The sequence below is a fragment of the Lathyrus oleraceus genome, chromosome 7 (assembly GCF_024323335.1).
Source record: "Lathyrus oleraceus cultivar Zhongwan6 chromosome 7, CAAS_Psat_ZW6_1.0, whole genome shotgun sequence".
In the NCBI taxonomy this organism is placed as follows: domain Eukaryota; kingdom Viridiplantae; phylum Streptophyta; class Magnoliopsida; order Fabales; family Fabaceae; genus Lathyrus; species Lathyrus oleraceus.
This window is the reverse complement of record NC_066585.1, coordinates 27384678-27395662: the sequence shown is the minus strand read 5'-3', so window position 1 is coordinate 27395662 and position 10985 is coordinate 27384678. Positions and strand designations below refer to the sequence as shown.

The 10985-nt window shown below is 33.0% G+C and overlaps 1 protein-coding gene across 1 annotated transcript; it reads left to right on the top strand.

Annotated features, from left to right (window-relative positions):
* Positions 1-4158: 4158 nt before the first annotated feature.
* Positions 4159-8264, top strand: LOC127105022 (protein phosphatase 1 regulatory inhibitor subunit PPP1R7 homolog). The gene is made up of 7 exons (XM_051042187.1): positions 4159-4572; positions 4667-4897; positions 4991-5137; positions 7110-7252; positions 7345-7459; positions 7792-7924; positions 8014-8264. The coding sequence occupies exons 1-6, from the start codon at positions 4288-4290 to the stop codon at positions 7870-7872; spliced, it is 1002 nt and encodes a 333-aa protein (XP_050898144.1). The 5' UTR covers positions 4159-4287; the 3' UTR covers positions 7873-7924; positions 8014-8264.
* The last annotated feature ends 2721 nt before the right edge of the window (positions 8265-10985 follow it).

Here is a 10985-nt window from a genome sequence, read left to right as displayed (position 1 = left end):
ACGTAGGTTTGGTTGACGCCTTATCCTACAGAGTTCAAATTCTTAGAACTTTAGAAAAGAAGAGATACAAAAAAGGACAAGAAAAAGGAAACTTACTTTTAAAGTTTCTGCATCTGGGCTAGAGTTGACGCTCTAATTAGAAGCCATCTTCCTTGCAGTGTCAGTTGTTTTCCCTGAGGCAACCCTTTTCTCCTTTCCCACCTTGAGAGTAGGAGCAGTTTTAGGGTTGGCTGGGATTTTCCTGGCGCCAGTACCGAGGTTCCTTGGTTTTTTATTTTGTGGGGGAGACTCGGGAGATGAGTCTTCGACATGAATAGGCTCAGGAATTGTTTCAATAACATCACCTTTAACGGTCGCATCATCAGCCTGCACAAAATAGAAAAGTTAAAGTGATGAAAATTATTTAAGTGCAAACTTCAGAGTAATTTAAAATCTTATAATTATGAAGTGAAATATACCTGAACATGTTTGGAGGAAGTTCCTTCGATGTTGGATGGATTAAGCGATACTTTAGCACTAGCATCGTCCCCCGTCCTCTTTTTATGCTCGACAATTGTAAATAAATAAGTTGTTTATGAGTACAAAGAAAGAGTATGTCATAATTTAAAAACATGGAGACACAATGTTTCCATTTCCTCACCTTCATGTATGGGGGTTTCGACCTGACATGCTTTATATAGATATAAAGGTGGCCTTTGAAACTGTATATGTTGTGCTTAGTTGGAGTCACTCGCTGAGCAGGTTCCATGCATTCGTTCTTATGCACCTTCAGAAATTCCCCACAAACGAACCACTATGGAAATGGAGGGGCAAAAGCCAAAACCATTTCGTTGGTGGGCAATGGGGGAAATTTATGAGGATGGAATTTTATAGTGAACGAATACTTATCCTTTACGTAATTAAGAATACATAAGTTGGGAAGTTTCACAGGCATTTTTTATTTAAGGGTAATCGTTGTTTCATGGTTCGTCCGACTAAGGTCATCTGAATCATACACAATTTCAAAATATTTCTGGAAAGTCTGGATCTCTTTGATATGTCATGCTTTACCTTTTTTGAACTTTTTCTGTAGAGAAGAATAAACATAAGCTAGATGTTGGCTTAATGTTGCATCAATCATACTCTTTGGCATGATATGCCTTCCATCATGTGTCAAATTCTGGAGTATAGTAGAAGGTTGATTAGAAGGCAAATAGAGTCATCTCAGGGTGATCATTGGCATGCCGAGTTATCCATCCAAGGTAGTCATCTTCAGAGTAGTCGATCGTAAATAGTCAGAAGTCGCTTTTTTGACTAAAAAAAGATTTGGTTTTAGTTTGACTGATCCTAAACTAGTGTGACACCATACTGGGTTGGTAACATAGAATATTCATAACTTCCTTTAAAGACCCAAGTCGAGTAGAAAGAAGTTTAGGAGTCAGGAAAGTCGCCCATATTTCTTCAATTTAGATTCATGTTCTCCGGTGGGTGGGAACTCACGGGTGAACCATTCAAGCCTACATGTCCTTTTATAACAGTGATCCATTGTGGCATTGAAGTGGTAGCGCCCGACGAACATCAAGAAATAAGACACAAAGGCTTCTCGATCTGATCTATTCTTGTCAGTCAGGGTCCGTAAATTCAAACAAGTCCCTTCAATGCAATGTTCCTTAATGGATTCGTCGAATTCATTAGGAAGTTTAATGTGAAGAGAAAGCTCAAAAGTGGCGTTAAGTCAGAGTTGAAGTAGCCAAAAAGGTACAAATAACAGTAAGCCATCTTTAGGCTGGATATTTCTTAAGGTTTTAGTTGCTAACCCTAGGGATTCATAAAGATATCCTAGGATCAATTGGCTAAGGCAAACGACTTTGCCTTCATGTATTTGGTTGGCCAAGGTGTATCTTTTCGCCACCTTCAATGACCTACAACAGAAAATACACCTCGATAGCCACAACACAAGAAAGTCGATGTGCTATTCGTTTGAAACTTCGTCTTCGTTAGTAATATGGTAATCCTCAGTATATCGGCTAAAACTGCCACGATTACCGTCGAAGTTTATGGTATCTTCGTCACTCTCGTTTGGGTCAAAGGTATCACCAGTTGGGCAAAGGCCAGTGATGTCCGCCACGTCAAAAAGAGTAGGTGACAACATCCCATAGGGGAGTTGAAAAGTATTAGTTGTGATTTCCCAAAAATACAAGGAAGCGACTAACATATTTTGGCAGTAGGCGAGACCAGTCCTCAACAATTGGATAAGGTCGAAAATACCTCTTTCCTTCCAGAATTCACTCTTTTTTCCCTCAATCTTGTTCAACCAAAGAATGTAATCCTCGTTTTTCTTAGTGGGGGAAGCGGAACGAAAGGCACGTAAAAAAATTGTCATATATTCTAAGTTAAGAGGTACTACAATGCTAACTAAGGGTTTCGTCATATGGTAAGAAGAGAAGAAATCTTTGATGTTGGTAAGATCTGCAGAAGGGTCATACATAGGACCCATAAGTGCATTAGTTTTCTTAGAGATATAGTATGAAATTATCACCTGAAATTTGTAAATGTGCAATTTTCCTCATAGTTGGGAGGTTTAGGAACATACTCTTGGTTTCCAATCACCGTAGCCAAGGGAGCACGTTGGCCATTGGGAGATAATCCTTGGTAGCTTTAGTGTTTCTTGGATTTAAATGCCATTATAGTGAGTTTGAGATTTCTGAGAAGTTTTTGGATGAAAAAGCTTTGAAGTGGAAGTTCTTAGTGAAAGAAGTAATATTTATAGTGAAGAAGAAAAAGACTCTCCGATCTTTACACTTGACAAATGGCACGAAGTAGGTGACACATGTCATTTCCTCAGAGGAAGGATCCAAAACGATTTAGTGCACGTAGCCACGCCGCCCTACGAAATCAGAGCCATGATGACGAAAGTCATGGGATAGTGAAAAACATATGTTTTCGAGGTGGCAGATGATGGAAAGGTCACGATGATTATGACGCCAACTCATTAGCTGAATAGTGTCAAAACATGTCAAAAAAGCCCATATCTCCTAGCCCGTCGAAAAAGGTCTTTTTGAGGAAAACATTGTTAGCTGGGATTTTTGATAAGAGAAAATACCTCAATAAACAGATCAAAGATAGAGACATGTTGACTTTTGATGAAGTGTACGCAGTTTGGAGTCTCGGGCAAAGAGAAATTGGGACTTAGTATTTTTTGGGAATATTGTGGAAACATTTCGACAACGAAGTTCTCAACAACATTAAGTACGTCGAGGAAACAATTATTTGGGCACGCATATTTCACGTTCAAATATGGATAACTACTTTTAAACTACATTCTAAAGGACATGTGGAAGAAATGCAAAGCGAAGGGCGTGCATGCTTCTAAGTGGTGAAAGTTGAAGATGTGAACGTTGAAAGCAGTTATTTCTTACTAGTATATATAGGAAGTTCATCTATAGAATTCAAGGTGTTCATTTCTTTACAAGACCTCACTTACACTCGAAGTACCAGCGCATACAGAAAATAGTCTTCATTGAGAGAATGTATGAACCACGAAACACCAATTTTTTACTTTAATGCAAAAGTCTTTCAATTCGATTTACTTTTCTTGTTCCAGTTACTTTCATCCATACATCATTTAACATTTTCATTTTACTTTTTACTGCAACATTTTACTTTATCTCTGTCGAGATTACATCTATACGCTTTCATTACAACTGTTTTAACCCAGTTGAAATCATATCTTTTTTCAAAGAAAACCATAACTTAAGAACTTTAGTACTGTGTCCTAGGATTCACTAGTTGGTCCTGCCCGTAACCTTTAATTAAGAGACTAACAATTATTTACGAAATTTCAGCGTGAACAACCACACATAAGCTTTTCTCAACGAAAATGAAAAGTCTTTGTTCTAGGGCACTCACTCGAATTGTGAATTGAAAGAGTTCTTTAACATTATAAAGCTAGTAGGATTATAAGATAATGTTATAACACTTTCACGTTTACGAATTAAAAATAAAAAATTCCACATCAACAAAAAAAAAAGTACACATTTGACATGTCACATAGGCCCTCATTAGTGAAAACTAATGAAAAAGACCAATTTTAAAAACAAAAAGATTTTGAAGGCCATTATTTTAAAAAAAAATTTAGAGAATCTAAAATTGAATATTTATAAGGACTAAAACATAGGAGTATTCAAAACAAACTCTAGGGTCAAAACATATTTGTTTTAAGGAAGAAAAAAAATATTTTTCCTCGGCAGAATAGTTTATGTTTTGCAACAATAATCTGGATTAGTCGAAACTCGGAAGAAAGAGTGTATGGAGGAAGCAGTGGGAATGGAATCATCAACGGCCACAGATCTCGACGAACTTGATCCTTCATCAACATTCTTAGATCTCACGAGTTACCAGCTTCACGACCTTGACTCAGTCGAGTTTCCTCCTAACCTCACCGAGTTAGACCTCACCGCGAATCGTTTATCTAACCTAGACCCTCGCATAGGCCAATTATCCGATCTCAAAAAGCTCTCTCTCCGTCAAAACCTAATCACCGACGCCGCCGTTGATCCTCTCTCTTCCTGGAACGCCCTCTCCTCTCTCGAGGTACTTTTTTTCGTTTATCATTCTCCACAAAGTTCTGTTTGGATGCGTTTGAATTGCTGAATTGAAACTTGTTTTTGATATTGATTTGTTATAGGAGTTGGTGTTTCGTGATAATCAGTTAAAGAATGTTCCTGATGTAAGCATATTTAAGAGGCTTTTGGTTTTTGATGTTTCTTTCAACGAAATTGCGTCGTTACATGGTGTGTCTAGGGTTTGTAATACTTTGAAGGAACTGTATGTATCCAAAAATGAAGTTACTAAAATCGAGGAGATCGATCATTTTCATGAGTTGCAGATTTTGGAACTCGGCTCCAACAAATTACGGGTTAGTTAGTTTATTATATTGCACGTGTCAATGTGATCGCGTTGATTTTTGTTTTCCGGTTGTATTTATGAAGTTGAGTTTTTGGTTTTTCAGGTGATGGAGAATTTGCAGAACCTTGTGAATTTGCAGGAGCTGTGGCTTGGGCGTAATCGGATTAAAGTTGTGAATCTATGTGGTTTGAAATGCATTAAGAAGATTAGTTTGCAAAGCAATCGTCTTACTTCGATGATTGGATTTGAGGTATGATGAGTTTTTACTTGCTTTATCACACTCCAGAACTGAATAGGGAGAATAACAAATTTATATATATGGAGGGAAAAAAATAGATTAACATCTTAAAATAATTATAGGAAAGAACTTAGCTTCGGGGCTTAAGGCATTGTTCTTATGATTCTGTACTCAACTACTCGTGAGATGGTGTTATGCAATGTGCTCCTTAAAACATGCTTGTGGAAGTTACTGCAAGTTATGTTAAAGAAATTTAGTTCAAAACGCTTGCACAATACATAGCTTGTAGTATGTAAGTAAAACCATAGTTATACAGCTTCAACATTTAAGTCCATAATTATACAGCTTCAACGGTTTAGTGCAATTCAACCAAGTAAAACCACATACCTTGCATTATATGGATAGTTAAAAAATTATTGGAAATTTTAAATACATTTATAAAATCATTTGTGTAGATGTATATAAGTGTGGTTAGGTTGCTGTATGGATTGTTACTGGAATTTAAATTATAGCTTGTAAAAAGAGGTGAGAATGACCTGTGACAGTGACAGGGGAGGAGCTACATGTGTTAACTAATAAAAGACTAAGCATGTTTTAACCTTTCCATTCTCCACCATTTGTTTTCTTCTTCTCTGTGTTCTCTTCCTCTTGCAATTGATGCAATTTCTCTAAATGATTTTGGTGATTGTAATGAGTGGTCGGAGGGAGTGTTGAATGATGGTAATGAGGCTGGAAATGGCTTAGTGCATGAAGGTGACACTATTCTCAATTGGCAAATTGTTTATGAGGCTTTAGGGAAAGGTTACAATGTCTAGAACCTCGAAGAAGAAACTTCAAGCACAAGCATCAACCTCCAAAGGAAAATGAAAGGAAGTTGTTAACGTGTTTGAAGAAGAATTGGAATACATAGATATTGATATTGTAGCAGCTGTGCAGAACAAGAGGGGGGAGGATTTTGCTATAATAATTGCATTTTTAAGTCTATATAACTCTTTTTTACTTTGAAGTTTGAAATTTGAAGAGAAGTTCTTTTATTTTGAATGTTTTGAAAAGCTATTTTATTTTGAATTGAATGATTTGATGTCTGAAACTTGAAGAGATCTTGAATTCTTTTTATTTTGAAGTCTGGAACTTGAATTCTTTCTAGTTTGAAGCTATTTACTACACATCTCTAAAAATTTCAATAAAATTTTGCAACGTGTAATGCTCAAACTTGACAACAGAGTTGTGCCCACTGTTCTCGGAGTCTGGATCCACCCCTGATCAATGGTAACATGGGCCTTAATCCAACCGGTTAATCCCTTTGTATTACAGCGTGAACTTGTAGGAAGATGTTGTAAGCCAAACAATGCTGCTAACTACTTTGAACTCAAATATGTCATGGTCCTCAGTACTTATCAGTCTTAACTCTAAGGACTATTAAAAGTTGAGGCATGAAATTGTAGGTCAATCTACATCACATTCCTGCTATGATATAACTATAAACCACTATTTTCAACAACTTCAAAACCATGCTACTGTTTATATAGTAGAAATCATGCAGTGAAAGAAAGAATAACGCAATACTGGGACTTAAGAGAGACATCGTTCTGATGAGATAAGAATAGAGAGAGATGCAATTATATGAGCAAGAGGAAAACATGTAATTAATAGGAAGAGTCTGGTGGAATATTTCACCAATTCTACCTGCAAGATCATTTAAAATTCTTCACTTTGAGGATAAATACTTGACAATAATTCTTTGGAATTTATGAAATTCTTGTACCATATTATATAGCCAATCAAGATGATGTACGATGAAGTATTGCAAGTCCTCTAAAAACTTACATTTCTCTCTTAAAATTCATCATTCTAACTCAAATTTTCAGGAAATAGTCATCAATTGAAGATAGGAATTGTTTCAATTTGAATTTGTTGGTGAATAGGGCTCTGCAAATTTTCTTTTTGTATTTTCATTTGCAGTTGCTAACTTTTTGGCTTACAGGGTTGCGTAGCTCTAGAAGAACTATACTTGAGCCACAATGGTATCACAAAAATGGAAGGCTTGTCGTCTTTAGTCAATCTCCGGCTTTTAGATGTATCATCAAATAAGCTAACCTCTGTGGATGACATTCAGAACCTGACACAGTATGTCTATTCCTTTATTTCCCTCCCTACAAAAAAAACTTTTCCGGTCTTGTACTTATAATAGTTTCATATCCCCGTTTAATGTATTGCAGATTAGAAGATTTGTGGCTTAATGACAACAAAATAGAATCACTTGAAGGATTTGCTGAGGCTGTCTCCGGGTCAAGAGAGAAGCTTACCACAATCTACCTAGAAAATAACCCTTGTGTATGGATTTTATTTAGCCTTTTGGTGGATTTTATTGTCATTTTATGTGCATAATTTTCCATTGAGAATAATTTAAAGCATATTAGCCCACATTATGAGGTCAATGACATACAGTTTTTTTCTCCATCTTTCTGCTTATCATGAATGTGGTTTTTCCCAATGCAATGATGGCTTTATAGTAAGAGTCATTTGTTTGTTCAAATGTTGTATAATATATTTGTTGATTCTGTTTATAACATCCCTAAATTTTCACGACAATGCTCATTCTTAATTATTTTTCAGTTACATGATGTATTTCAGTAAGAACTAATTGTGATTTTTCTTTCCTGCAGGCCAAGTTACCCAAGTACACTGCCATTCTAAGGGAAATCTTCCCCAACGTACAACAAATTGATTCTGATGTATTTTCTTAAGAGTATCTCTGGCTTCATCTTTTTCTGAAGCACCGTCTTTTCATATATATTTGTAAGTTTTATAAAGATCTTTGCATGCTTTTGCCTCTATCTTTCAGGTTGCACTTTGATTAATTTCTGCAAAATCTTCCATGCATGCAGATTCCAGTTTTGGGAGATTGATAAAGAGATGTTGTGATTTTAAAACCAGCAGTGAATATTATTATGAGGCCTGACATTGGTTACCAGTCGAATGAATATATATACTTGTTACATGTTTTGTGTTTATCAGACACCCTTTTGTATTATTTATGTCATATCGGCAACCAATTTTTGAAGCAAGGTTTTTCAGTAATGAATCTGAAGATTAATGGCAGAGACTGAATGGATGGGTTCCATACCTTTTTTCTTCACTCTTTCATTTTTTTCCCGTGTCTTGGTTTATCTGCAAACAATAGAAGTACAACATTTTTTTTCGAAAAAATCTTGCTGTATTTTTCTCAGTAGAAAGTGAAATTGATATGATAAAATAAGGTGGGAGTGAATATATATATATATATATATATATATATATATATATATATATATATATATATATATATATATATATATATATATATATATATATATATATATATATATATATATTGAAAAGTTTTACACCGTCGGTTCATTACCATCATCCGTTTGTATTACTTTATAGATTTTTAAAATAAAAGTTAATTTTTTTTTAATATCCAACGTCTATAATTAAGTGATGATGTAAAACCCTTTTACATTGACAGTGTATTTCAATTATATATATATAATAGATCGGGTATAGTAATGTTTATAGTTATTTTTATGGGATTAATTATTATGCACTATCAGTGTAAAAAGATTTACACTGTTGATTCATCACCATCACCCACTTGCATTATTTTATAGGTTTTCAAAATAAAAATTAAACTATTCAACGTCTAAGATTATTTGACGGTGCAAAATCCTTTTATATTGTCGGTGTATTTCAATTAAATTCTATTTTTATTTAATAGAAAGTGATCTCTTAAATAAGTCCAATATTTTTATTTAATAGGAAGTGATATCTTAAGTAAGTCCAATAGATTTATTATTTGGAAAATGCCTTTTAGTACTAAAGGACAAAATCGAAAAGCAAGAATTTAATATAACAGGGAGTATAATACCAATACTCCATGATTCAGTATAAATAGCTTAAGACAAATACACATATTTGTGTTTTTTCAAATTTAACTTTTGTACTATTTAGCCTAAATATTTATTTATAGAAATTAGTGTAGGTTTGGTTTAGGGAAAAATAATTTTAGAGTTGAATGTTTTATGTTTTTAAGGTGTTTAGTTCTTTTTTAGTAGAATTGATTAAGGATTGGTTTGTTTCAAATTAAATTTTTTTTTTTTATATTTTAAAAAATAAATTTTATAAAATTGTTTTTTAAAATATTATAATTTTTTTCTTTCTAAAATTGAAAAATTAATTTTGATATTCTATAATAAATATAAATTATTAAAGATTAAAATATAGTTGAAATTGTAATTTTAAAAAAAAAAAATTTTAAAATTTTTTTTTATAAAAAATTATTTAAAATAGTTTTAAAGTTAAGTGATTTTTTGAAATTTTAATATTTAAAATAAATTTCAATAAAACAATAAAATATTTAAAAGTATTTTAAAAGAGGCCAAAAAACTGTCCTCTACTTGAAGCTACAATCGTACCTTTTGAGTTAATATATGATTTTTAGGGTGATTGATTGACTGTATAAATTATTTTTACATTGGCAATTAATGACGTTTCCGTTAATTTAAGTTAAAAACTTTAAATTATTTATATGATATTGCATAGTGATATACTACTAAGCCGATATTGTATAATTTTTTTATATTATTAATGCATATCCATTAAACTCAATTTATTATTCAACTCGTTTTTACATAAATATATTTAAATGTATTGAATTTAATCAAAATCACTTTACATCTATTTCACTTTTAATCCGAATCAATTCTCCTTATCAATAAAACAAGGGTAATATTAACTTGTGTCTCAAATACATAGGTTAAGAGTTAAATAAATTTTTTGAAAATTATGTATTGAGTTTATTAAAAATTTACAATTAATAGTTTTATTGATTTTTTCAATACAAATTTTCTATACTTGAGTTTCTTAACCTTTATTCTTGGGACACATGTTAGCATTATTCCTAAAACAAAAATACATTTTACAAACTCTTTTTTTAAAGGATATTGCTTATGTTTAGAATCTTTAGCAAGCCATTTGTATTGCATTTTTATTTTCCTTTTTAAAAACCCAAACCACCTCATTACGGTTAGACTTTATTGTGGTTTTTAACCATTTAAAATAACATTTCACCACCTCTATCATCACTTAATGTCTTTGATACAAGCTCTAAGATTGAATTTAACACATAACATTTGATTTTCATTGATGAGTCATGAATTCTGTGTCTAGGTAGGTAGTTTATGTTGAGGTTACCTCACTAGTTTATCTCATTCTTCTAATAAAGTTCGATGCATGCAAGTGAATGTGCTTATATCAGAAGTATCCTTAAGTGTCCATGAATAACAATGTTATAATGCCATTCATCCCAATGAAGGCACTGGCCCATTGATGTGGCTTGGTGTGCATAAAGAGGTACTGCTGAAGCACTTTGCCCATCACATTGAGGGTGGTGTGCCGTAGACATACGAACTTTAGTACCACTTAGATGAAACAATTCGCGCCAAAAAATGCTTAAGAAAAAAATTTCATGAAATAGAATAGCACTTTGCCCATCACATTGAGGCTGGTATGCCGTAGACATACGAACTTTAGTATTCTATAGGAATTTTTATTATATTTGTATGATTAATTGGGATAAAATGTCAAAATATTTTCATAATTTGTCCACAAAAATTATGAATTGATACATAATTTGGTAGTTTTATCATAAAGTATTAATTTTGGATAGAAAAACAAAATTATATCATGCACGTAAAGTGTGAGGTTTGAAAAATCTATCGCAATTTTTTTTTTAAATCTTATTACATTAAAATTTAGCCCACAGGTAATTTTTATGTTGTAAGATTTATTTTATAGTATGTTTATATTGATAATACAT